Source organism: Hemiscyllium ocellatum, chromosome 12 (genome assembly GCF_020745735.1).
Source record: "Hemiscyllium ocellatum isolate sHemOce1 chromosome 12, sHemOce1.pat.X.cur, whole genome shotgun sequence".
Classification (NCBI taxonomy): domain Eukaryota; kingdom Metazoa; phylum Chordata; class Chondrichthyes; order Orectolobiformes; family Hemiscylliidae; genus Hemiscyllium; species Hemiscyllium ocellatum.
The window spans coordinates 76,688,441-76,715,485 of NC_083412.1; the positions used below are offsets into that span (position 1 = coordinate 76,688,441).

General features: G+C 42.0%; 1 protein-coding gene across 2 annotated transcripts in view; it reads right to left on the reverse strand.

Annotated features, from left to right (window-relative positions):
* Window positions 1-27,045, reverse strand: part of LOC132820840 (sorting nexin-9-like) — a 93,119-nt gene that overhangs the window by 35,400 nt on the left and 30,674 nt on the right. For both annotated transcript variants that reach the window (XM_060833185.1, XM_060833186.1), the window contains exons 6-8: window positions 20,413-20,500; window positions 17,431-17,512; window positions 6,602-6,727 (exon numbers count right to left, since the gene is read on the reverse strand). In XM_060833185.1, the coding sequence (XP_060689168.1) occupies window positions 6,602-6,727; window positions 17,431-17,512; window positions 20,413-20,500 (296 nt within the window). The remainder of the gene's footprint in view (window positions 1-6,601; window positions 6,728-17,430; window positions 17,513-20,412; window positions 20,501-27,045) is intronic.

Below are 27,045 nucleotides of genomic sequence, written 5' to 3' on the forward strand. Positions count from 1 at the left end.
CATCAGAGGATTACTGAGAAATAGAAGAACATCTGCATAAAGGGTAATTTTATGTTTACCTGTACCAATCCTCAGGGCTATTATATTAGGATCAGCCTATATAGCTTCTGCTAGTGGCTCAATTATTAGCGTAAATAACAACGGCGAAACAGGACACTCCTGATGGCAGCCCCTATCCACACTGAAGCTATCAGAGCCTAATTCATTGGTAATCACAACTGCTTTGGGATCATTATACAATGTTGAGACCCATTTGGTAAACACCTTTCCAACGCCAAACCTTTCCAATGTGTAAAACAAATATGACTATTCAACTCTGTCGAATGCCTCTTCCACATCTAGTGAGACTACTACTCCTGGTATCTTTCCCTGATGGCAGGCTTGAATCACATTCAAAACCCTTCTAACATTACTGGATGATCTACGGCCCTTCATAAACTCCGTCTGATCCTCCTTTATGATGTGTGGCAATACCCTTTCTAGCCTCAATGCTAATGTTTTAGAAAGGATTTTAAAATCTACATTTAACAAGGATATTGGTCTGTATGACGCGCAATCTACTGGGTCCTTTCCTTTTTTGAGAATAAGAGAGATATTCGCCTCTTTCAGTGAAGGCGGGAGACAGCCCTGACTGTATGACTAGTTATACATGTCTATAAGTAGACCAGCTGAAAATGTGTTGCTGGAAAAGCGCAGCAGGTCAGGCAGCATCCAAAGTACAGGAAATTCGACGTTTCGGGCATAAGAAGGGCTTATGCCCGAAACGTCGAATTTCCTGTACCTTGGATGCTGCCTGACCTGCTGCGCTTTTCCAGCAACACATTTTCAGCTCTGATCTCCAGCATCTGCAGACCTCACTTTCTCCTATAAGTGGACCAGCCAATATTCACAGGAATTTATAGAAATTCTTTGTAGAATTCAGCTTGAAAGCCATCTGGGCCAGGTGCCTTACCGCTCTGAATTTGCCTGATTGCCTCAAGTATTTCTTGGCTTGTTAAGGGAACATTCAGGACCGATACCTGTTCCGGAGTTAGGTCTAGAAAGGTCAGGTTTTTAAAAAGTGATTGCATCCTCCTTGTTCTGTCTTCACAATCCTGTGATTTATATAAATCAGAATAAAATTTTCTAAAAATTGCGTTAATCCTTTTATGATCATGAGTCAGAATACCCAGGAATACTTTCCTTGATAGACGTGATAGTTTGAGGGGCCTTTTTTTTCTTTGCAAGAAATGCTAAGTATCTACCAGGTTTTGTCGCCAAATTCATATAACCTTTGTTTTGCAAATAATATTTCCCTCTTAGCTGTTTGGGTAAGCGTGGTGTTTAGAGCTGTTCTAAGGGCTGTAATCCTTTCTAATTTGATAATAAATCTCTATCAGGGTATGCTGTTTCAGCTGCTTTTAAGCGAGCTTCGAGCAGACGCTGTTGTTCTCCCTTTAATTTTTTCTAGGTCACTGAGTATGAAATGATCAAACCTCGCGTGTAAGCTTTGATGGTCCCCCACATCATTGATGGGTTGTTAGCCGTACCTGAATTAATTTCTAAAAAAGTTTTAAATTCGTGAGACAAGTACTTTACAAATTTACTATCTTTGATCAGGAAGGGCTCCATACACCTATGCTGGGGGGATGTCTCACTGTTCCTCGCCTTGATTTCCATATATACAGCAGCATGATCAGAAATTGCTATACTGCCTATTTTACAGGATGATATGGAATTTAATAAAATCGAGGGGGCAAAAAACATATCGATTCTGGTGTGACATTTATGTGGATTGGAGTAAAAAGAAAAATCTCTGCCCTGTGGATGAAAGTATCTCCACACATCAACTGGTCCTAATTCTTTGTTCAAATCCACCAACTGTCTAGATCTGGGAGATACTCCTGCAGTACTCTTGGGAATCCTATCTATTTCCTGATCCATAATACAATTAAAATCTCCCCCTATAATTGTATGACGAGGACCGAGAGCCATCAATTTTGAGAAGGTTTCCATTATGAATTTAAAAGGATGTGCCGGGGGGCAGTACAGATTTAAGATCCCATATTCCTCTCCATTTATAAGGGCTTTAATCAGAATATATCATCCAGATTCGTCTTTTATCTGATTTAGGATTTTGAAAGGGAAATTCTTCTGAATAAGAATAACAACTCCCCTACTTTTTGAGCTGAAGGAAGAAAAGAAGGCCTGATCAAATCAACCCTGTCGTAATTTCAAGTGTTCTTTATCCAATAAGTGTGTCTCCTGTAGGAGAGCTATATCAACCTTTTCTTTCTTGAGGTTTGATAATATTTTCTTCCTTTTGACTGGTGAATTACTTCCCCTGACATTCCAGGTGCACCATTTAACCGACTGATTAACCATAATCATCCGGGCAAGTCCGAGACCCCTTGGGAGGGGAAATCCTATCCAGAACATCCCGAGCATAGAGCATATAAAATTCACAAAAATAAAGGCTCTTTAATACACTCACATCAATATAATAAAAAACTATGTCTAAATAAATTAAATATAAAACATATTTAAATGGAGATTTTCCCCCTTGTTCCCGGGGGCATCACTTCCTTTCCAAAAATCCATCATATCCTCTCCCAACCAGTGCCCCACCCTTGACCCAGGCACACCACGACAGGATGAAGAAAATTCAAATATACTACAGAGCTAGATTTAACAGTGAGCACCCTAACTATACCACCCCCCCCGCCCAAACCACACCAACACCTGGATATATTTGGTCTTGTTAATACCATCTATAAACATACATAACTATAAAATTACAGCCTCAACAAGTAATAATTAAATACAGTAATACAAAATAACAGGGGAAAACAACCCCGCTCCTAAAGACAGAAATAAAATAGGATGAGGTAACCACCTCCCCCCTCCTACATTAACTAGACCCCCCCCGCCTATATATATATAAAAAAGGGGAGAAAATCGCTAAGTAGAGAGCAAATAAATAAACCCCTCTCCCCATCCCCCGAAGTTAATATTAAACAGTAAGGTAAAGAAAGGGATTAATATAAAAAAAGGGGTGTAAACCGGAGTGGGGGGGAGGGGGGGAAGCAAAACAACATCAATTATCTCTTACAATTTATCTAAGAGAGTCCAAAAATTCCTTGGCCTTTTCTGGCGATCCAAAGTCATACACTGACCCTTCATGGTTAAACCGTAGCGTTGCTGGGTAGCGCAAGGAGCACTGAATATTTAAGTCCCTTAAACACTTCTTTGCTTCATCAAATGCCTTCCTCTTTCAGACCAGAGCTGGGGAAAAGTCTTGGAATAACATAATCTTGGATCCCTTATAAATCATGGCTTGGGGATCTTTCCTAAGATTTCTGGAGCATCTGCCTCTCCTTATACCTCTGCAGCTGGAACAGGACTGGGCAGGGGGTGTTGGTTTGAGCCGGGCCCGTGTATTGCAAATCGGTAGGCCCATTCCACCCTGATCCAGCCTCCAGATTTAAAAGCTGTGGAAGCCACTGGTCGAGAAACGCTGTAAGCTGGCTTTCCTCTTCCCGTTTGGGAAGGCCCAGCAAACTAATATTTTTTCGACGACCTCGGGATTCTCTAAGGTCCGGGCTCACTGTTCGAAAGTCTGGACCCGATCCACGGCTGATTCTGCTATTGTCTCGGAGGTCGCGGCCTTTAGCTCCGCTCCTCCAACTCGGCGCTCAATTTCCTTTATATCTCGGTCGTGCTTTTGTAGCGCGGCTGAGAGTGAATCCCATCGGGTCGAGGACTCTTAAAGTTAAACCATCACCAGTCATCCCTCCTGAATGAGAGGTGATGAAGGTGTCGATCTTGGCATCAAGTTTGGAGATCATTTCCATGAAGCTCGCCACCGTAGGTAAGTGCCCTGGGGTGGCTGCAGACGCCTCAACTGCAGCTGAGGAGGGTGGGGGAGGGGTTTCAGCCTGCTGAGAACTGTGGGCTCCCTTCCCTTTAGTCATTTTTACAGGAGATTAGATTGTTTAAATTCAGTACTGAGCAACTAATTACATTAAGTAAAAACTATTTTAAATGATTTGATGAGTGTGGTGGAGGTGGGGGCCCACTTTGCCCAAGTCTTGGGAAGAGCACTATAGACTCAGACTTGCTGGGTCACCGCCATTTTGGATTCCCCCACCACCTTTCTTAAATAGTGGCACCATCCACTATTTAACCAACCTCCATCCTTCCAGCACCTCACCTGTGACTATTGATGATGCAAATATTTCAGCATTGGGGCCAACAATCACTTTCCTAGCTTCCCACAGAATTCTAAGGTACACCTGATCAGATCCTGGGGATTTATCCACCTTTATGCGTTTCAAGACATCCAGCACTTCCTCCTCTGTAATATGGACATTTTTCAAGATGTCACCATCTATTTCCCTACATTCTATATCTTCTATGTCCTTTTCAAGAGTAAATGCTGATGCAAAATATTTGATTAGTATCTCCCTCATCTCCAGTGGCTTCATGCAAAGGCCACATTGCTCATCTTTGAGGGGCCCTATTCTTTCACTTGTTACCCTTTGTCCTTAATGTACAGAGGGACCTCGATTATCCGAGTATCGGATTATCCGAAGGAGATCTTGAGGTCCCAAAACAATTACATCAAAGGCGTGTTTCCAACATTGATCGTGTCTTTTGTTTACAGTGATTAAAAGTGAACTCGGCTTACTGAAATGCTGCCGAGAACTGTCCTGGACTGATGGGAGCCCAGGCACCGTCTCCAAATGATTGATCTCCCGCCCTCTCTCTCTCCCCCCTCACACTTTCCCCGGAGTTCTACACAGGCGTATACCTTGAACCCCCACTTCCCCAGATAATCTCTCCAACACTGTCCTGTACACAGCAAAGGTGGAACCTGTCAGAAAGTTGCAGTAATAAGGTGTGTGTGTGTGTGTGTGTGTGTGTGTGTGTGTACGTGTGCTGTATTTGGAGACTCACCCTACAAAGGCAGCAGGTGTCCAGTTGTTGATGTCCAGTCCGGCTGCCCAGGAGAGGGGGCAGACGGCAGACGATGGGGTGGGGGGATAAGCAGTGTTGGATTGGTTTTCAGGCGGGTGGGGGCAGGGTGGGGTGGTGGTGTTGGACACGTTTGGGTGGAGGGCAGGGGCAGGGTTGGGGGTGGGCGGTGTCGAATGGAGTTGGGGGCAGTGTTGGACGGGGTTAGGGATGGGCGGGGGTGGAGGTGGGTGGTTTTGGACAGGATTGGTGGGGGCGGGGGCGGAGTTGGATGAGGTTTGGGGATGGGGTGGGCGGGAGAGGTGTTTCACGGTGTTGGGGCAGGGGTGGGGACAGGCTGGGGATGGAATTTGGATGGGGTTGGGGTTGAACGGGGGTGTGATGTTGGACAGGGTTGGGGATGGGGGTAGGGGCAGGTGGTGTTGGACAGGTATGGGGGTGGATGGTGTTGGACAGGATTGGGGACAGAGGTGGGATCGGGTGGGGGCAATGTTGGATGGGGTTGGGGCAGGGGTGGGGGTGGACTGCAGGCTGGTTTTAGATGGGGTTAGGGCGAAAATGGGGGTTGGTGTTGGATGGAGTTGGGGGTGGGCAGGAGTGGGTGTGGGAGCAGGCAGGGGGCCGATAGGGGTGGTGGTGGGGGCAAGGGCAGGCGTGGGGCCGGATTTGGACAGAGTTGGGGGCGGACTGAGACAGGGTTGGGTGCGGGCAGAGGTGGGGGCGGGCAGTGGGTGGTGTTGGACAGGGTTAGGTTGAGCAGGGGGGTGGGGGTGAATGGGGTTGGGAGCAGACAGGGATGCTGCTGCCTCGTCTCCTCAACGGGGAGCAGACTTAACAGAAAACTCCAAGCCCCAGAGGAAAGGCATTGAATCAATTAACCGAATAATCAATTATCTGAACGAAATAGTGCCCATCCATCTTGTTCGGATAATTGAGGTTCCTCAATGGATTTTCCTTAACTCTATTTGCCAAAGCTATCTCATGTCCCCTTTTTGCCCTCCTGATTTTCCTCTTAAGTATACTCCTCCTGCTTTTATGCTCTTCTAAGGATTCACTCAATCTATCTTGTCTGTACCTGACATATTAATCCAACTGGCTGAATGCAAAGTACTGCCAACTGTGTGGGTTCAATTCCCACACAGCTGAGGTAACTCCAAAGATCCTGCCTTCTCAACCTCTCCCCCCAAGTTAAACCATCGCCAGTCATCCCTCCTGAATGAGAGAATGTCCCTATGATCTGGTAAGACTATGGCAACTTTAATTTACAGGCATTCAGTTGTGCTATGGATGCAAGTTCCAAACAAGTATTTATCTGGGAAATATCTGATAAGGAAGAAACTTGTATAATTTAATAGCATTTCCCACTGCTGCAGAGCATAGTTGTTAAAGGGAATTGAGTAGTGTTTTAGGAAAACGCATTTCAGGTAAGTTTGAGATTGCAGTATAGGATCAGAGAACGATATTAATGGTTGAAACGTAAAAGATATTTGCATGATATTCCAGTGTATTATTCTGCTGCTTGTACAATATTAGCATTTAAAATAAGTATGTTAAACATTAATCAACATTTGCATATTAGGTGATTCTAACAGTTACTACTGGCCCCATCACACACCCAAGTACTTGGAATGTCATTGATACTTACATTGGGTGTGATTTGGTAAGAAATGTATTTCTTCATCCCTGAATATTTGGTTTCTATCTGAGGATTGGTAATTGTGCATTCCAACGGTACTATTGGATATACCCAAGAAGCACCATTTTCATTGAACTAAGATAGAAATAAAACAGTGTTAATATGATTCTTTTTGGATAGAAAATAACCAGTCAATTATGTGAGCTAAGACAATTATGTTACAAATTATCAGTATTTGTATTATTACATAGCAACACAATATTTATTGCAAATAATTTATAAGCAAACTAAGAATTAGTTTAAAATAAACATGTTGAAAATGCTAACAATTTAAAAGAATGATTCACCACAGTGTTTTGATACCAAATTCACCTTGATTTCACACTTGACCAATTCAAAATCATAGACCGAATTATCCCAGCCACTGAACAACACGGGCAATAATGAAGATCTCTGGGAGGAAACAATGTAAACAAACTGCTTCCTGGGAGAGGAGAAGATAACAACAGTTTGATAACGTGCTGGCTCATGACAAATAGGCAATTAAATGCTGCCTAAAGAAGTACTGTTCTAAAGTAAAGCGGTTAATTGGAGGAAAAGCTATGTTTTAAACAGACAGCTAACCTCGAATGTAACAAGGAACAGGGAAGCTACTTCTGATAAAGCTGCAAGCTACAGACTTGATATCTCCAGAACAATAATCAATGTTGGGAATAAAGAATATTTTTAATCACCAACAATTCACACCATAAACTTGAAAGAGAAAATTGGATAAGAACAAGTCGATAGCAGAACTTCAAAAAACAACACTACATAAGGATCAAACCCTGAGAACCTCCAGAGATAGACCTGGAGGTGAAATCCTGGCCAGATTCAATCATTAACCAGATAATAGCTAAGTTGAGTTGTGAGGCTTAACTTGCTTAATTGAAGGGTCTTTGGTCACTACATGCAACAAGTTTAAGTCATTGTTTCAGTATGCAAGATTTCTTAATAATTAACTGAATTAAAGGTAACTCGTGGCAAGTTTACTCACAACATACCCATGGTTTGAAAGCGAGGTGAGAATCTCATTATTGAGCAGCAAGTAGCCTATTTGCATGTATTAACAACTCATAAATACCTGTTCTTGCTTCAATTATGTCCAGTTTGCTTTTCTCTCAAGGGCCAGAGAGATACTAGATGCTGACAATTTCAGACATGAAAGTCAAAGTTAGAGGGGGTAGTTCTAGCTACCACTTTTTCCTCAGGTTCCACCTTAACCAGCAGTCACCAATAGCTCAGGACATGCTCCATTGACAGTGACCATCCCCATCCCTGGAGGTTGGCATCAAATATGCACCAGCCTCACTACATTCTCATGGCTGACTCACTCCAGTTTGGGGTGTGTATAAGTGATGTAATGTGTGTATAATATCATTTATTTGAGAATAGGATTCTGAACTTGTGACGTGTGGCTCTTCATCTATGTACATGAGATGGTTTATTGATTGACTTGTTGGTATTTCTGGAGCCACGAACTGTTAAAAACCAGTATGAGAAAGAGAGTCCTTGGGTTGTGAATGGAACTTTTTTTGAATTGGGAGAATCTTACTCTTACATTAAGGGTGTGGGTGAGAGGGGAGAGATTCTCACTACTGCTGCCCATGAGCAATCTTCTACTACACATGCATACACATGAGCAGCAGACCTTTGAATCAGGGCATTGATGTATGAGGTCCATGTACAAGTTTCCCACTGGCCTCTTTTTCAGAGACCTCTGAGTTCTATTGTTCTGAAGACTGTATTCAAACGTTATTTATGGATGCAATTACTGCTGAGTGATCACATTACTGAGGAGTGCTTTGGCTGCTACATAAATTGAAAAGGAACATTTGTGTCTGGAAGCCAAGGAGCAGCATCAATTCCCAGCAGTCATGGAGCCATAAATCACTGTGGAGTTTCCAGCCACAGACACCCATATGACGCAGCAAAGGTACAGTCACTGGTCTTCCATGGAATGCTGTACAGATGAGACAGGAGAGGTGACGTTATACCCTGTCCATGGGTGGAGGATAGGCCACCATGTCATGATATCCAGTACATCAGAAAATGAAAAGCCTTCCTCCCTTGGGTTAACACGGGCCATAAGACGGCCTGTCTATATCAGGTTTCCATGCAGGTTGTATCTGGGGTTTGTACTGGTCCCGTGCTGATGAAGCCGCTGATTAATTCTTCGACAACTAGAGGAGACAGCGAGGTTATGTGATGGATGAAGAGGATTTGAGAGAGCTGACACATTGTGCTCCAAAAGAATGTGAAGCTGTTTTCCAGATAGAACAACACTTTCAGCATCCTCCATCACAGCAGCATTGGCCAAAGCAACATAGGAAAAACTTATTTGTGAACCCGGTTCCGTGGAATTTAGTTACATGAAGTCATCTTTCACCAACTGCAAATGTTTTGATGCTGCTGAGGCCAATATCCCAGTATAATCTCAATGGCAAATGTTTTGATGTTTTGATCTTTTTTAAGCCGTACATGCCGTTTAATAAAAGTTAAGATTAAAGCATTGAATGTTGTGAAGGATTCTATCATTCATTTATAAAATAAGTCCATAGTAGTATGGCTGGTATTGAAAGGAGAAAGCTATAACTCAAAGGTGAGAACATCATGTAATGTTCAGGATAATGGGTCCCGTATCTTAGCTCTTGTACTTGCAGCTAAAATAACATTCGCTGCCATGGCTTATAATGGAAAGGAAACATGTATTTACAGATATGTTACTGTATTTACAATAAAGTGACATCCATGCCTCCTACATGGCTTCTGAAGGTTTTCTTTCTCCTTTCCCTCCAACTTCATCTAAGAGCAATCCTGGAGCTCATTGTTAGTATGCAGGGAGTCAGTTCTATACACCAGCCTGTACAGGCTTTGGAGCAAGAGATGGATGGCACACTTGCCTTTGTGGCTAATGGGCCCAGACATTCTGAATACGTCCTGCCTAGATACAGGGTCATTCCCTTAAGCTTGAATGTCCACAGGGTTGGGCTTGCTGGTAGGGTTGAGATGGATGTACTGGGCACCTCTGCAGTGTCCCAGTGGGAGATTTCTTGGAGGCTTGTATGTGTGAGGTTCAACTTGTAGCTGGATGCACTGGCCCCACCCGGTCTCCTTGAAAGGAAGAAGCACCTGGAGCAAAATCAAGATCCTGGTTGATGCTGAAGAAATGGAATGCAGCTGCGTGACAGAGAGTGCTGGGCCTGTCTCTTTATTGCATCTGTCAATCTGCCCATGGAGGCAGTCAGATGCTCACATTCCAGAGGCAGCACAGTTCAGATAAATGGTCATGATTTGGAGATGCCAGTGTTGGACTGGGGTATACAAAGTTAAAAATCACACAAAACCAGGTTATAGTCCAACAGGTTTAATTGGAAGGACACTAGCTTTCGGAGCGACGCTCCTTCATCAGGTGATCAATCACCTGATGAAGGAGCGTCGCTCCGAAAGCCAGCGTCCTTCCAATTAAACCTGTTGGACTATAACCTGATGTTGTGTGATTTTTAACCAGATAAATGGTGGCGTTCTCCAAACTTCAGGTCAGTTTTTCCAGTGTGTTCGACAAGCCTGTGTGCTGTTCCTGTCTGTGCTTCTAATTTGGGCAAAGTTATCAATGGCAAACATCACAGGACCCTGCCTGATGTTGAGAAGGTACATGGTCTCCAGTGGTCCTTTAGGGTGCTAGAAACCTGGGGCATTTTTTCCTTTGCCACCTGTGGAGACCTGGCAATGATATGGTCCCCAGGATATCCTCTCACCTCTACTGTCGCGAAAGTACCCACTGAGGAGTCAGTACCTGAGATGGAGGAGGGTGCAGGAAATATCATTGCCAGTGCTTCCTCAGAGACAGAATGGGAGATAAAAGTCCTAAAGAGCGGGTCTCTTCATTGCAGCAACTCTGCAGATGCCGCATGTGTATGGAGGAGACAAAAGAGAGAATAAGTTGTGAAATAAGAGTAGAAATTTGGGAATGTTAAGAATCGCTTCACATAGCGGTAATGGAAAATCAGGACAGCACTTGACAATGAAGTTTGCTCAGTTGCCAGGAGGCAGTAGTCTTGGCATCACCACATGAGTAGTCACAATCTTCTCCTGCTAAGTCAAGGACTACAAACAAACAAGGAACAGTCCTTCGAGCCTGTTCCACCAATCAATAAGTTCTGATCTTAACTTCAACTCTATTTTCCTGCATATCCCTATAATCTTTCAACCTCATGGTAATCAAGAATCTACCTATCTCTGCCCCAAAGTATTTAAAGATTTCCATTCACTGTTTTTTGAGAAAGGGAATTCCAAGACTATAGTTCTGTGAGAGCAATAAACATGTTTCCTTATCTCTGTCTTAAATGGGCACTCCTTTATATTTAAGCAATTACACTAGTTCTAGATTCTCCCACAACAGGAAGCCACCTTTCAACATCCAGCTGGCCAGGTCCCCTCAGAATCTTCTATGTTTCAAATGAGTCAGCTCTGAAGCTTCTAAACTCCAAAGGACATAGGCCAGGTCTTTGCTCAAAAGATAAACCTCTCATTCCAGGTATTAGTCTAGTAAACATTCTCTGAACTGCTTTCAACACATTAATATCCTTCTGTCCCTATGGTGACCAGTATTGTACATTGTACTCTATACATGTCTCAATAATGCCCCATAAAACTTAACTATAACCTCCATATTATTGCATTCAGTTTCTCTTGCAATAAACCATAACGTTCTATTAGTTATCCTAATAATTGGCTGAACCTGCATATTAACCTTTTATGAATCATGCACTAAGGCACCCAATTCTCTCTGCATCTCAGAGCTCTGTAACCTGTAACTGTTTAGATAATATGCTTTAAATACTTCTACTAAAATGGACAATTTTACTCAATCCCACACTGTATCCTGTTGCCAAAACTTTGCCTACTCATATAATCTATATCACTTCATAGGCTCCTTATATTCTCTTCACAACTCACTTTCCTACATATATGTGTCACCATCAAATTTAGCTGCCATACCTTTGATTACTTCATCCATATCATTTACAGTAACAAATTGCAAACTGTCGAGGCCTCAGCACTGACCTTTCTGGCACATCACTTGTAAAATCATGCCAGCCTGAAAAAGATCTATTTACTGCTACCCTTTGCTTCCTACTAGCAAGCTCCAATCTTCTATCAATGCCAATATGTTGCCCCCTACACCATGAGCTTTTTTGGCACAATAACCTTTGATGTGGAACCTTGTCAAACGTCCTCAAGAAAGCCAAGTATAATAATAACTGGTTCCTCCTTATCCACTTACTTCTTCAAAGAAATCCAATAAATTAGTTAAACATAAACAACATGGTATTATCAAAGAGAGATTGTGTGTGATTACCTTCAACTTATCCAAGTGCCCAGTTTAACATCTTTAATAATAACTTCTGGTGTTTTCCCTATGACAGGTGTTAAGCTAAAGTATCTGCAATTTCCTGTTTTTTTGTGTCCTTCCCTTTTTGAATACAGGAGTCACATTATCTATTTTCCAATCTAAAGGAATGTTTCCAGAATCTAATGCATTTTAGGAAATTAAAATCAACGCAATAACTTTTTCACTGGCTACTTCGTTTAAGATCCTAGGACGAATCCAAATGGCTCTGGGGACTTTGTCAACCCACAGTCCCAACAATTTACTCAGTACTACTTCCCTGGTAATTGTAATTTTCTTAAGTTCTTTGCTCCTGTTCAATTCCTGATTTACAGCTATTTCTGAATACTTGAATCTTCTTTAGTGAAGACCAATATAAAACATCTTTCAATTCATTTAAGATCTCTGGTTCTCTATCCTCCATTACTAATTCTCCAGACCAAGTTTCTATAGGGTCATTATTTACTTGAATTCTTTTCTTTTGTAAAGTCTCTGCAGAAACTTTTCCTTCTTTAAAAAATAAATTGGCTAGTTTTATCTCAGACTTCATTTTCATCTTCATTAATCTTTCAGTAATTCTTTGATTTTTAAAAATAATATTCTGTCCAATCCTGTGACTGGCCACATTTCTTTGCCAATTTTATATATCTTATTTTTTCTTTTGAATTTGATATTATCTTTGACTTTCTTTTGGATAACCACAAATGCCTGATCCATTTCTCAGAATTTTTCTTGTTTGTTGGAATGTATTTGTTCTGTGCTTTCAGGAATAATCCCTTAAATGTTCACCATAGCATCTCTACTGAACTATCCTTTAATCTAAATTGCCAGTTCACTTTCACATGCCCTCTTTACTTTCCTTGTTTAAAACAATAGTCTTGAGCTTACATTTTCTCTCCGTTAACCTGTAAAATTCAATCATAGTATGACCAGTACTACCCATAAGCACTTTCACTATGAGATCAGTAATTAATCCAATCTCATTGGTCAAAACCAGGTTGCGTATATCCTGCTGCCTTAATATGCTAGTTTGAATATTATCCTGAAAGCATTCCACGAGTTCCTAGCCTAAACTATATTTTCCTCTTATCTGATTTTTCCAGTCTATGTACCAATTAAAATCCCCCATGATAATTGCTGTTCCCAAGCTCCCATTATTTCTTCTTTGATACTCTGCCCTACTATGTGCTTACTTTAGGGGCCTGTACATTATGCTCACAAGTGACCTCTTGCCTTCATCAAGATCAGACTGCTTCTTTGTCCTGGTTTTCCAATTAAGGTAATCCCTTTCTTTTGTGCTAGTGTCATTCTTAATGAACAAAGTCAACCTATCCCTAATTTCCTGTCCAACTCAAATGTCATGTCACAGAGCCTTCAATATTCTAATCCCAACCTAGGTCATCCTTCAGACATGTCTCAGTTATGGTCACTAGATTGAGCTCAGTTTGAAATACTAGTTTATCTGTTTTATTTCAAATGTTACATTTTTTTCAAATACAATGCCTTAAGGTCTTATCTGTCATTATTTTGGTAATGTCTAATTGTACCTGCTGATTTACTCTTAGATTTGCATTCTCTGTCCTTTCCTGCCATTGCCTGCTTATCATTTCCCACATTAATTCCTTCCTGGTGTGATTGTAATGCAGTCAGTGAGGTGAACCTCACAGAATAGGAGCTCCCTGAGTGAGGCTGCTAATCTGGTCCAATCAGGGAACCTAGCAGGACAGATGTAAATAGGAGTGTCACCGCAGTTAGGCGGTAGTGTGGGGTAATAAAAAAGGGGGAAATAAAAAAGAAAAAAAAAATAGGAGCGTCAGAGGTTTCGTTTACCTGGAGAGCTGGCTCTGAGGATGCTGAACTAGTGTCAGATATGATGCACATCTAACTAAAGGGTGATTTGGTGATGGGAATCATTGGATACAGATATGGAGTTATTTCACTTCCTTTGATAGATTTCCCCAATCTGATTCACCACAACTTCCCAAATTTGTTCCCCTGACCCCACTATTGAGGTCAAAGCATGCTCTACTTCCCTAGTTATGCAATTCACAAGAGCATCAGGCCTTGTACTGTTGAGGTGAGACTGTCCCAATGATACAGATCCCACTTTCCCCAGAATTTGTACCAGTGCCCTATGAACTAGAACTCACATTTCCCACAATAGTCTTTTAGTCATGCATCCATACCTCTAACATTGTTTATCTGCAACTTTGCACGTGACACAAGTAACAAACGAAAGCTTCTGCTTCCTAATATGATGCATAGTTCCTCACACTGGTTGTATAGAACCTCTTTTCTAATTCCACCTGTCATAGGTGCCTACATGAGCCAGGACGACTGGATATTGTCCCTCCAGTACTAGCACTGGGCAGTCAACACAGTTGCCTGGACTCAGGCCTTTTGCTGCAGAGAACAGTGCTAATCCCTTAATCTTTAATGACAGGTGGTGAGGAGCCAAAAGGTCAGGAACCATATCACCCATCTTGGCTCTCTCTGCCATATTTTGGGCAATTTTTTTCCTGAAATGAGACAAAGGAAGGGATCAAATGAGATGAAAATGGATGGCATGGCTGTAAGGGCTGTGCAGGTTGGTGAAAAGCAGTGAGATGCCCTGAGTCAATGTACAGAGACCATGCAGGGTTAGTAGCCTGATGATTAGTATGAATGGTAGCAAGTGAGGGAAAATGCTGTGTGCAACTGTGGCTGAGCTTTGGTGGGAGGTGGGCACAACAACAGATTTAGAGTGAGCATGAGGTAGCAGAGAGAAGATGCTGGCACAGTCTTACCATTCTAGAGCACAGAGATCTTCAACCTTCCTCTCACACCGCTGAGAGTCTCTTGGGACCACAGGCAATGCACTGACTCGGGTGGCAATTTCAGGACAGGTTGGCAGGGTGTGGTGCCATGTCAGATTTGGTGGTGCTGATATTAGAGAATACTGTCCTGCCCATCACCCTATGCAGTGGGACCTTTATCTCCCTTCAATAACTGAGGGTGCCAACTTGTAGCTGTTGGCCACCTCTGGGGCAATTTGTCCAAGACTATGAAGAGCAGTTCTCAGTTTGCAATAATTGATCTGGTACACAGCCCTGTTTAAATGTGGTGCTGGCAGCAGGAATCCGAGAAGATCCCTGGGGTTGAGAATACCTCCAGCTGATGAGCTGAAGATAGTGAGGGAGTGACGCCTTAGAGGTGTGGGGCATAGCTAATGAGGTAAGCTTTGAAGAATTGAGAAAGAAAACTCACTAGAGCTCATGAAAAGAAACTCCCTGAAATTGATTCAGCAATTTTTGATACAATTCAGTCCATTTTTGTTTTAAATAAATAGGATTCTGTAAACTAGTTCAAACCACATTCTCCAAATTCTGTAGCCAGTCCCTCATCTCTAATATAAAGGAACTTGAGGTAGCATGTAACAATTTTTTGCCTAGAAACTTGATTGGATCTCCTGCATTAGCCAGTAATTAAGTTGACCTTCACAAAAGGAATAAAGGGAAATGTAGTCATGGTGGAAAACTGGCTTCAGATTCACAAAGATCAATATCACAATTGACTCCAAATGCAGTTGATTTCGAATACGATTGCAGCAGCTCTAAAACAGCATGCTTTTTCCAAGGCATGTTTTTTTTTCCCCCAAAGTGTAAGGGGGTCCCTCCCAGTTTCCTGGTCAACAGTGATCTCTCAACCAACATGATCAAAACAAATCGACTGCTGATTCAGCTTATCACTCTACATGGTCCTTGCTCCTTCTCCTCCCACAAAATACCAATCACTGCATTAAAAAAGCAATTAATTAGCTATAAAACACATGCAGAGGATGCGAATGACACTATTATATGTTTATTTATGGTCTAATATAATTTGCATAATTATTCGAGTAGGTCAGCCATTAACTCTAATGGATCTATGCATGACAGAAGCAAAAAATTGCATTCAAGTTAAATTTAAAAGAAATGATGATATTTAAGGCAGAGTGCCTCAAAAGTGGCAGGGAGCTTAGGGTGGATTGGATGGGGAGATACAAATTTGCAAGTTTCTTGCAATCCTTAGACTTCACAGTGCAACCAAGAATCAGTTAACACAGTTGAAGGAATACAGGATAGTGGTAAGCCAGGATGAAAAGACTTATAGGCGTAGGCATAGTCTTCCAATAAATGAAGAGATAACACACCATCAGTAAATGGCACACTACAGTACCAACCCATTGGCCTGTGTTGCTGTATGCATATAATGGAGTGCAATCAAGTTTACAACCACATTTGACATTTATTTTATGTCCAGGACAGCAAGATGCAATCCTTCATTTTCCTACCAGTTTCCATATCACTATCTCATGCTTTGGCTTAGGATTTTAAAAGTAGAGCTGATTAGGGAGGGAGTTACACACGCTGCAGTGTAACATCTGAAAGACTCCTACCAATCTTCTGTTAGGGAGTGATGTACTGAAAATTGTAGTCATAAGGCACAGGAATTGATGGTAGGCTGAAGAAGTTTGGAAAAAAGACCATGTAAGAGCTGAAAATTTAATTTAACGTGTTTGGAGCTAGGTACCAGTGCAGGTTGAGCAAGGGTACAAGTTCTGGGTGAGGAGGGTGTAGTGTGAAACAAGACACAGGTATGGGTGCTTTGAACAAGCTGGAGCTCATGGAACGTGGACTGTGGAAATAGTCAGCTTAATAGGAGCATTTGGAGAATTTAGATAGAGGGGTGACAGAAGCATGGATAAAGTTCTAGCAGTGGAAGGGGGAGAAAGCAATCTTGATGTTGGATGAGACCCTGGTGTTTGAAGGCAGACTGGAGTCAAACAAGCTGCCATGATTTTGAAGAACCAAACTGAACCTGAGCATGCAGAAGTGATTTTACAGGGGGCTTAGAATAAAGTAGTCTGAAGTTCATGGCAAGGAGTGCAGATTATGGGACTGACGGATTTAAAGATTGGCACAAAATTAATTGGAATCAGGGTCTGAACCAGTGTTTGGGAAGGAACAAGAACTGAAAGTTCGAAATGCAGGTTTTTTTTGACATGTTTAACCAACATTTCCACAAGCTGAGCGGTAGTGATTACACACTAAAAGTCAAAAATCACTGAATATGGAGGTGTCAGCACAAGAAGAAAAAATATTTTATCGTATATAGTAACAGGTTTTCATTGGTATTGATGCTAGCCCAAAATGCTTAATTATCATTATATTTTTTGCTGTTGCCCATAATGTTCTCTTTGTCATAAATTAATGAACAGTGATGTATTGAGGAACCAAGAAATTTCACTTCTCCTTTGAACTCATTTCAGTCCTCACTGTCACCCATTGTTCCTGGCTGCACAGGGCAAATGAGTTGTATTACAAATTGTACACCTTGAATAGCATCTAATTAAAAAGTACTATATTAAAAAGTACTTGTTACTTACTGTCAGTTTAATTTTTGTGGCTGTCTTCACAGTTTTCCCTGCGATGAAGGGTTCTGCTTCAGTTTTTGTAAAATGGTATAGTCTACAAATATTAGAAGAAATGTTTGTTATTCCAGTCACAATTAAACTGAAACCCATTCCACAGCTATGTCCTGTTAGCGTGAATAAAATTTTCATGTACACATCAAAGAAAGACAATGATACATAAATTGTTTCCAACTTTTGATTTAAATCATGGCACAGACACCATGCAGAATTAATAAAAGTTACAGGTAAAACAATAATAATCTGCAAACTGAACAATTTCGGGTGTCTTAGAAAAATATATTATATATATATTAATTGCCTACTTAGGAGCCTCAGTTAGTGTCGGAGAGGAAATGCTATTAATGTGTCTTCGTGCCACAGACTTAAGTGGGCAAATGCAGGAACTTGTCAGGGTCCTCTCCCTCCAAATTAATTTCTCCTGCTTCAAAACTCACCCAGGAGAAAACATTACATTTCATCGAACAATATTGACTGGTGCATTGTATGGTGTGGCTGCATGCAGTTTGTTTCATTGTAAATTTTGAGGGTAGACAGAAACTTCCTTTTACTTCTATTTAAGGAAATCCTTGCCTAATGTGGTTATAGTTATTCATTTTCAAAACTAGTGGAATTTCCCACAACAGAAATTTTAAAAACCGTGACGCAAACAACAGTGAAGTACTTATCATAACATACAACGGGGATTCTGAACTACAGCAACAAATGAAGGTTGCCACAGCCGAGATAAATGGACAAAAAAATGAAGATTTTGAAAGTCTGAGGATATGGGAAAAAATCAAAATCTCTTGTGAAAACATTCCTGTAAATGTAACGACCAACAAGTAACAAACTTAAGCTGTCATTTTGTAATTTCAGTGTTCTAATAAAAGTGAATAATACATATTCTTCCAGTATTATCACTTCCCATTCTTTGCTATTTGAAGATTACACAGCAACTCTTCCCTAGCAACTGAAATGGAGTAACAGTAACTGCAAATCAGTTTCCCCTGAAATAAATTAAACAGAAATTGATCAGTACTAGTTGTCTGGGTATTTCATGACTATACTCTGTCTTTCAATACTTCCAATTACCTGAACTGCTAAAAATTTGTTGGTCTTGTTATTTTGTTATGACATCTTTCTTTAAAAACAGGATATGGCACAGCATGCTAAAAAATTATTTTTGATGACTTATAATATCCCTCCTTTGCAAATTAATCACCAAAAATAATCAAGAATCAGTTAAGACAAGACAATTTGAGCAGTTGACTTTGCTTGGCTGCTTGGATCTGCTGAAAGAGACCAACTGGTCAATTCTAGATAGCCAGGTGTGAAACACATATTATAAGCCCAACAGAGCAATGGAAAACCTTTCCATTGTGATGGAAATCAGAGAAGACATCCTAGGTTCTGCCCCTGACCCAAAATTTCTTTATTGGCATTTACACGGGCATTGGACAGGCATATGGAGGATAGTGGGCTAGTGTAGGTTAGGTGGGCTTGGATCAGCGCAACATCGAGGGCCAAAGGGCCTGTACTGCGCTGTATTTTTCTACGTTCTATGTTCTAATTTTTACAGGGCAGGACTGGTGGAAGTCTGTAGTTCACAAGAATATTATTCAGGTCATTTAAATGACTGGTAGCCTCCATTGAAATTAGACATTAGAGTCTCCACTGTCTAGAACCCAGATTGTACATGCAGGAGCAGATTTGTTCTCTGTGCATTACTTTAACATAGCCCTTTGGAAAGCTGAAGTATCCCCTGTGGATGTGATCTGAGTACACCTTGGAGATAAGAGCCAGGGATCTGTTTGAGGGGTGGGGTCAGGTGCCCTTTGAAATTGTAAACTGCGGGGAAGGTGATGAATAAGTCCTTTGTATCGGGAGTGTGGATACATGTCAACAAATAGACAGTTCCTAACAAATGTGTTTAGATTTGTTATTATACAATTCTGACGCATGTGGAACTTGAACTCTCACCTTCTAGCTCAGAAGTAGAGACACAACCACTTTACCACAAGAGTCCTCCCTGTCAAGTATCATTAACCTGATAAGAAATCACAACACCTACCAAAATGTATTTTTATGAATTCGTGCTTTTCTCAATAGAGCACAGCCTGCAATGTAAAACTTGAAGTATTGGGACTTGTATGTTTTCTACTGTGTCCATTGATCTCTTGTGGATACTAATGAAATGGAATTGGAGGTTAAGGGGGAAGAGTGATGGGTGCAAATAGACACGAAGTGATGGCAGGTGTTTGAGGGCCTTTGGGATGGAGATAGAGGAATAGGGTGGCTTAGCAGAAATGTACCGCCATTGGGGATGGTTCGAGGGGCATGGAGTGAGGAAGTGCAATGGGAGGACATGGGGTGGAGGTCATGGGAATTCTATGATGAGGGTGAGTGGGAGCAAGGAGGTGAGTACGGTGTGGGCTGGAGGAATGCTTTATATTTTATTCCTTTATTTTGTTTTTGGACAGAGTGCTGGACCTCAGAGGCAGATTTCTCACACAGTCCACTTTGGCAACACAGTTTCCTCAGCTCTTCCCAAGTTGCCCAGCCCGACTTCCAATCCAGCCCACTTCCCCACTCTCCGCATCGAAAATTGTCTGTGTCGGTAGCTATTTTTAAAGAAGTTGGCTTCCTACGCCTCTAATCTGGGAATGATAAAAAAAAACAAATGGGAGCCTAGAGTCTAATCTTCACACAGACACACACACAAAAAAAACTTTTTATTTACGAGGACACATGCATTAGAAAGATACACTTTCATATGCAACTAGACACGCAGAAATATAATTGAGTTTCCAGTTCATCAGAGCAGAATGAGATGTCATTGATCTGAACTTTTAACCTGTTTCTGTCTCCACCTGCCAAACCTGCTCAGTATTTCCAACATTTTCTGGTTTTGTACCAGCTTTCCGGAATCCACGGGTAGTGTTTGCTTTCTTTTACCTGGTTATCCTTTTTGGAGTTGATTCATTACTGCTTCGTTTGTCCTCTGCTTCATGGGTTATTACTTCATAAACCTGGTCAATTGATTCTGTATGGAAATGGAAGATACTTTCAGACATATATGGATAACATCAAACCTCCGAATCTGACTCAGACTTTATTTAGTTCATTTGCAAGAGCTCTTCTGAAACACGATGACATTTATGTAGTCAAAACTAAATGTAGGTGCTGTATAGTTGTGGGCGGCACAGTGGTTAGCACTGCTGCCTCACAGAGCCAGAGGCAAGGGTTCAATTCCCTCCTCGGACAACTGTCTGTGTGAAGTTTGCACATTCTCCCTGTGTCTGCATGGGTTTCCTCGGGGTGCTCCGGTTTCCTCCCACAGTCCAAAGACTTGGCCATGTTAAATTGTCCGTAGTGTTAGGTAAGGGCAAATGTATGGGTGGGTTGCGTTTCAGCGGGTGGGTGTGGACTTGTTGGGCCGAAGGGCCTGTTTCCACACTGTAAGTAATTTAATCAAAATTCTGCAGTTTGAAAACTAAAATCTGTGAAGAGTATAAATTGAAGACTTTTTGAAAAAAAATCACTTATATATGTCCCAACAATGTTACTCAAATATATGATGTGGAGGTGCTGTTGTTTGACTGGGGTGGACAAAGTCAGAATTCACAACATACCAGGTTATAGCCCAATAGGTTTATTTGAGATCACAAGCTTTTGGAGCATAACCCCTTCGCTAGGCGAAGTGAGAGGAAAGCATACAGAACACACAACGTAGGGGTAGAGAGATAAAAAGATCATACAAAGGGTGTGAGTGGAGTATCAAATAATAAGTCTCTGCAGGTGATGAAGAGTGTTAGGCAGTGTGTGTAAAGTGTCAACCAGAGGGATGGCCTACAATCCGATTCAATGAAGCAGAGAGATACTACAAAAAATTAAAAATGAGGTACTGCTGGAGACGAACTAAATGACTGGAGTAACAGTGAACAAAACAGAAGCCGCTGGAAAAGCCCAGCATGTCCAGCAGCACCCGTGAAGAAAAAACAGAGGATGGGTCACCAGACCCAAAATGCTAATTTTGATTTTTCTTCATAGATGCCACCAGATCCATAGAGTACCCACAGCAACCCCTGCCCTTGTGCCCAATTTACAACATCTGCAGTTCTTTCAGTGTTTATTTGACTGGAATAACATGCTAGGTATAAGAGTCGCATGCTGAAGGTCTAACCAAAGTAACAAGTAATCCAAAACTGTACAACCTAATTAAGGTAGAGATCATAATTTAGCAGGAGGGAGGATTTTACAGATGCAGAAGAAGTGGTGGGGTCTCATGTAGCATGACATGAACCCAAGAACACGGTTGAGGCCATCTTCTTGGGTATGGAACTTGGCTCAGTTTCTGCCCGGCGATTCTTCATGGTTGCGTATCTCAAAGGTGACATTGGGGGACGTTCGCCCAAAGATCGGAAGCTGAATGTCTTTGAAGTGTTCCCCGACTGGGAGGAACATCCTTGTCTGGCAATTGTAGCATGGTGTCCATTCATCCATTGTTGTAGCATCTGCTTGGTCTCGCCAATGTACCATGCCTCGGCACATCCATGGCTGCAGATTATGACATAGACAACGTTAGCAGAGTCACATGAATATCTGCTGTGTAGGTGGTGGGTGTTTTTCCCATACATGATGGTAGTATCCATGTCAATGATTTGCAGAAGTTGCCATGACAGGGTGTTGTGGTCGATGTCCTGAAGACTGGGTAGTTTGCTGCGAACGATGGTCTATTTAAGGTTTGGTGGTTGTTTAAAGGCGAGATGTAGAGGCGTAGGGAAGGTCTTGATGAGATGCTCGATATGATTGATAACATGTTTTAGCTGCTAAGAACACAGTGTAGTTTCTCTGCTCTGGGGAAGTACTGGGCAACAAAGGATACTCTGACGGTTAAATTCCAAGTCTGTCTCCTGAAGAGGTCGTTGCGGTTTTTTGCTGTGGCATGTGGGAACTAACGATAGATGAATTAGGCATTATTTCCTGTTGTTATGAGGGTGTCGTTCAGCATCTTTAGAAGTCCATTGCATTCACTTCACCCGATGAAGGGGCTATGCTCCGAAAACTTGTGATTTCATATAAATCGTTTGGACTACAATATATGATTTCTGACTTTATTCCAATGCATGAGTTAAGTCTACAGAGGTAAAAAAGAGAAATGCAATTTGCAATTTTACTGTGAAATTGGTTCTAGATGGAAGCAGATGTAAGGAAACCATCATCTGTGTATCAAACGTAGATATAAAAATCTAAGGAATTGGAGTAGGAAAAGGCAAATCAGCATTTCAAACCCCAACTCTGCTATTCAATAGCATCATTATTGATCTTCTACCTCAATCAACTCCATCTCACAGCACCAGAGACCCGGGTTCAATTCCCGACTCAGGCGACTGACTGTGTGGAGTTTGCACTTTCTCCCCGTGTCTGCGTGGGTTTCCTCCGGGTGCTCCGGTTTCCTCCCACAGTCACAAAGATGTGCGGGTCAGGTGAATTGGCCATGCTAAATTGCCCGTAGTGTTAGGTAAGGGGTAAATGTAAGGTTATGGGTGGGTTGCGCTTCGGCGGGTCGGTGTGGACTTGTTGGGCCGAAGGGCCTGTTTCCACACTGTAAGTCTAATCTAATCTAATCTAATAATCTTTTTGCAATATCCTCATATCCCTTAATTCCCATTGTAGCCAAAACCCTGAGCTTAAATATATAAGACACCAAAGCCCCCAAAAGATCCATAACCTTGAGTTAAGAAAGTCTACTTACCTCAGTTCTTATTCTGAGATTGTGCTAAGTTCTAGACTTCAGAGCCAGTTGAAAGTATACTCCCAATTTCTCTTTCAAGAATTATGTGTGTTTCAATGAGCTCACCTCTCTTTATTCTCAATGCCAGAAAATATGGACTCATTCCACTGAGTCACTTCTCATGGGATAATCCCTACATTGCAGAATCAGTCAACTGAACCTTTGTTTCTTTTTTTTCACTTGCGGGATGTGGATGTCGCTGGCTGGCCAACAATTATTGCCCTTCCCCAGATTCCCTCGAGAAGGTTGTGAGCAGTCTTCTTGAACCACAGCAAGCCACATGCCATAGGTAGATCCACAGGACTGTTGTGGAGGCAATTCCAGGATTTTGACCCAATGAGACTGAAGAACAATGATATATTTCCAAGTCAGGATGGTGAGTGGCTTGAAGGAGAACTTGTAGGTGGTGGTGGTCCCATTTAATCTGCTGCCCTTGACTTTCTAGTTGGAAGTCATTGTGGGTTTGGAATTTGCTGTATTTGGTGGACTTTTGCAGTGCAACTTAGAACATAGAACGTAGAAAAATACAACGCAGTACAGGCCCTTTGGCCCTCGATGTTGTGCCGATCCAAGCCCACCTAACCTACACTAGCCCACTATCCTCCATATGTCTATCCAATGCCCGTTTAAATGCCCATAAAGAGGGAGAGTCCACCACTGCTACTGGCAGGGCATTCCATGAACTCACGACTCGCTGAGTAAAGAATCTACCCCTAACATCTGTCCTATACCTACCACCCCTTAATTTAAAGATATGCCCCCTCGTAATAGCTGATCCATACATGGAAAAAGGTTCTCATGGTCAACCCCATCTAAACCCCTAATCATCTTGTACACCTCTATCAAGTCACCCCTAAACCTTCTTTTCTCCAATGAAAACAGCCCCAAGTGCCTCAGCCTTTCCTCATACGATCTTCCTACCATACCAGGCAACATCCTGGTAAACCTCCTCTGCACCCGTTCCAGTGCCTCTACATCCTTCCTATAGTATGGCGACCAAAACTGTACACAATACTCCAGATGCGGCCGCACCAGAGTCTTATACAACTGCAACATGACCTCAGGACTCCGGAATTCAATTCCTCTACCAATAAAAGCCAGTACGCCATATGCCTTCTTCACAGCACTATTTACCTGGGTGGCAACTTTCAGAGATCTGTGTACATGGACACCAAGATCCCTCTGCTCATCCACACTACCAAGTATCCGACCATTAGCCCAGTACCCCATCTTCTTGTGACTCTTACCAAAGTGAATCACTTCACACTTACCTACATTGAACTCCATTTGCCACCTTTCTGCCCAGCTCTGCAGCTTATCTATATACGGCTGTAACCTGCCACATCCTTCCTCACTGTCAACAACTCCACCGACTTTCGTATCATCCGCAAACTTGCTCACCCAACCTTCTAGCCCATCCTCCAAGTCATTTATAAAAATGACAAACAGCAATGGTCCCAAAACAGATCCTTGAGGAACACCGCTAGTAACTGCACTCCAAGATGAACCTTTACCATCAACTACTACCCTCTGTCTTCTTCCAGCCAGCCAATTCCTAATCCAAACCTCCAACTCACCCTCAATGCCATATCTCCGTATTTTTTGCAGTAGCCTACCATGGGGAACCTTATCAAACACCTTATTAAAATCCATATACACCACATCTACCGCTTTACCCTCGTCCACCTCCTTAGTCACCTACTCAAAGAATTCAATAAGGTTTGTGAGGCACGACCTGCTCTTCACAAAACCATGCTGACTATCCTTGATCACGTTATCCCTATCGAGATGTTCATAAATCCTATCCCTTACAATTCTCTCTAAGACTTTGCCCATAACAGAAGTGAGACTCACTGGCCTATAGTTACTAGGGTTATCCCTACTCCCCTTCTTGAACAAGGGAACCACATTTGCTATCCTCCAGTCTTCTAGCACTATTCCTGTAGACAACGAGGACATAAAAATCAAGGCTAATGGCTCTGCAATCTCCTCCCTTGCTTCCCAGAGAATCCTGGGATAAATGCCATCAGGCCCAGGGGACTTATCTATTTTCATCCTTTCCAGAATTTCCAACACTTCTTCCCTACATACCTCAAAGCCATCCATTCTAATTAATTGTGACTCAATATTCACATCGGTAACAATGTCCTGTTCCTGAGTGACTACTGACGAAAAGTATTCATTCAGTGTTTCCCCAATCTCTTCAGCCTCCACACGCAACTTCCCACTACTATCCTTGACTGGACCTATTCCTACCCTAGTCATTCTTTAATTCCTGACATACCTATAGGAAGCCTTTGGGTTTTCCCTAATTCTACCAACCAAAGACTTTTCATGTCCCCTCCTTGCTGCTCTTAGCTCTCTCTTTAGATCCTTCCTGGCTACCTTATAACTCTCAATCGCCCCAAGTGATCCTTCACGCCTCATCTTTACATAGGCCGCCCTCTTCCCTTTAACAAGGGATTCCAATTCCTTATTAAACCACGGCTCCTTCACACAACCCTTTCCTCCCTGCCTGACAGGTACATACTTATCAAGGACACTCAATAGTTGCTCCTTGAACAAACTCCACATATCGATTGCACCCTTCCCTTGAAGCCTACTTTTCCAAGCCACGCATCCTAAGTCATGCCTTGTAGGTAGCACACATAGTGACTGACGAATGTCAATGGTGGAGTGAATGGATGTTTGTGGATATGGTGCCAATCAAGCAGACTACTTTGTCCTGGATGGTATCAAGTTTCTTCAGTGTTATTGGAGCTGCACTCATCCAGGCAAGTGGGGAGTATTCCATCACATGTCTGACTTGTGCCTTACAGACACAGGGAATCAGGAAGGGAGTTACTCGCTGCAGTATTCCTAGCCTGTGACCTGCTCTTATAGCCAATGTATTTATATGGTGAGCCCAACTGAGTTTCTGGTCAATGGTTACCCCCATGATGTAGAGGATTCAGTGATGGAAAAGCCATTAAATGTCAATGGGCAGTGGTTAGATTGTCTCGTATTGGAGGTAGTTATTCTCAGCCACTTTTGAGGCATGAATGTTACTTGCCACTTTTCAAACCAAGCCTGGATATTGTCCGGGCCCTGTTGCATTTGAACACAGACTACTTCAGTATTTGAGGGTCAGGAATAGTACTGCATGTTATGTAATCGTCGAACATCCCCAATTCTGACCTTATGATAGTGATAAGATTAACAGTAAAGCAGCTGAAGATAACTGTTTCTAGCACATTACCCTAAAGAACTCCTGCAAGGATGTCCTGGACCTGAGATGACTGACCTCCAATGACCCCAACCTTCATTCCCATCAAGACTAGCATATGTTTCCTTGACAAGGAAACCAAACTGTACACAGTACTCCAGTTGTGTCCCACTGAGACCCCATATGTAATTTCAGCAAGCCTTATTTACTCTATGTGCCAATTCCTTTGTAATGAAGACTAATATAATTTGCTTTTCCATCTGCTTGCTGTAGCTGCATGTCAAAACTTCCTGTACAAAACACCCAGATTCCTCTGAATAATAAAATTTCCATGTTTTACAATTTTAAAAAATTGCTTTGCTTTTCTAATTTTCCCCCCAAAGTGGATATCTTCACACTTCCACAAGTTATATTCGTTTTGCTTTATTCTTCACTGAGACTATCTATAGCTGCAACAGTCTCTTTCTATCATTCTCACTGCCTACTTTCCCAAATAATGTTGTAGCATCAGTATACTTAGATAGGGGAATGAAGTATAATTTATCAATGTTATTAATATTGATTGCAAGTAATATTAGACCCTATGAGC